Source organism: Carlito syrichta, unplaced genomic scaffold (genome assembly GCF_000164805.1).
Source record: "Carlito syrichta isolate Samal-C Ts95f unplaced genomic scaffold, Tarsius_syrichta-2.0.1 Scaffold307669, whole genome shotgun sequence".
In the NCBI taxonomy this organism is placed as follows: domain Eukaryota; kingdom Metazoa; phylum Chordata; class Mammalia; order Primates; family Tarsiidae; genus Carlito; species Carlito syrichta.
In genome coordinates this window covers 823344-824538 of record NW_007251765.1, presented here as the reverse complement: position 1 = coordinate 824538, position 1195 = coordinate 823344, and the positions used below count along the sequence as shown (strand labels likewise).

General features: G+C 63.6%; 1 protein-coding gene across 4 annotated transcripts in view; it reads right to left on the bottom strand.

Moving 5' to 3' along the window:
- TM2D1 (TM2 domain containing 1) overlaps positions 1-296 on the bottom strand; it is a 51076-nt gene extending 50780 nt beyond the window's left edge. For 2 of the 4 annotated variants that reach the window (XM_021715779.1, XM_008064533.2), the window contains exon 1: positions 93-296. In XM_021715779.1, coding sequence (XP_021571454.1) covers positions 93-250 — 158 coding nt within the window. In that variant the 5' untranslated portion in view covers positions 251-296. Of the gene's footprint in view, positions 1-33 lie in introns of all 4 variants that reach the window. The other 2 variants (XM_021715781.1, XM_021715780.1) reach the window with 2 other exon arrangements.
- Positions 297-1195: the final 899 nt, after the last annotated feature.

Below are 1195 nucleotides of genomic sequence, written 5' to 3'. Positions count from 1 at the left end.
CAGCCCCAGCCTGCGAGGAGGGCCGCGACGCGCCGGCGACCCCAACCAGCTCTACCTCGCCGCCCAGGGGGAGGGCTCCCCGCAGAGGATATTGTCCCACTTTGAGGTCCTCGCACTTAAGCGTCTCCTCGCCCCCGACAGCGGCGGCGCCTCGAGTTCCCGTGGCGACCGAGACGAGCCACAGGACACCGAGGAGCCCGGCGGACACGGCGCTCCGAGCGGCCGGCCAGCAGGGCCAGGGGGCCGCCATTTTGGAGACCGGCGCGTCCACGCCACTTCCGGTTCCGCCTCCGCCCGGGAGCGGGCGGGGCGAGGAAGGCGCGAGAGGCTCTTAAAGGGACAGTCCCGCGCGACTTCGGAGGCTTTCCTGCGTGTGATCCCGTGGAGTCACCTTTTATTCTATTCTCTTTTTATTTTTTGAGTCGGAGTCTCACTCCGTCGCCCAGGCTGTAGTGCAGGGGCACGCTCCCGGCCACCGCAGCCTCCACCTACTGGGCTCAGGCGATCCTTCCACCTCGGCCTTCCAAGTAGCTGGAACTACAAGCGTGCAGTGCCACGCCCGGCTGATTTTTTGATTTATGGTAGAGACGGGGCCTCGCCAAGTTGCCCGGGCTGGTCTCGAGCCCCCGGACTCAGGCAGTCCTCTCGCCTCGGCCTCCCAAAGAGCTGGGATGACATGCTGAGCCACTGCGCCCGGCCACCTTTTATTTTTAAAAAATGCACGTCCCCGGAGTGGCCGTGAGCGTGCCACTGAACTCCAGGCTGGGCGACAGAGGGAGACTCTGACTCCGAAAAAAAAAAAAAAAAGCACGTCCCTGGTTCTTCCCGCGGGGCGAATTTCCCCCCACGAACCCTTGGACGGAGCCAGGGTGGGCCTTTGCGGGGCGAAGAAGGAAAAGACTCGTCTGGGACTCAACTGCCTCCACGCGCTCCGGCTCTGCTGTGGCTTCGGGACCCCTGGAAGTGCCAGCGGCGCCCGCCGTCGGGATACAGGCTTTCCAGACAGCCGCCCTGGTAGTGGGCCAGAGGGGCCAGAGTTCCTGAATGGCTCCGTGGGAACGAAACTGATGCTTTGCCAGATTTCGGAATCTGTGTTCTTACTAATGGTGGTAGAATGTTCCCCTGTTGGCACTTTGGGAGGCGGAGGGGAGAGGACTGCCTGAGTCCACGGTTGCTGGGCAACCTGGCGAGACCC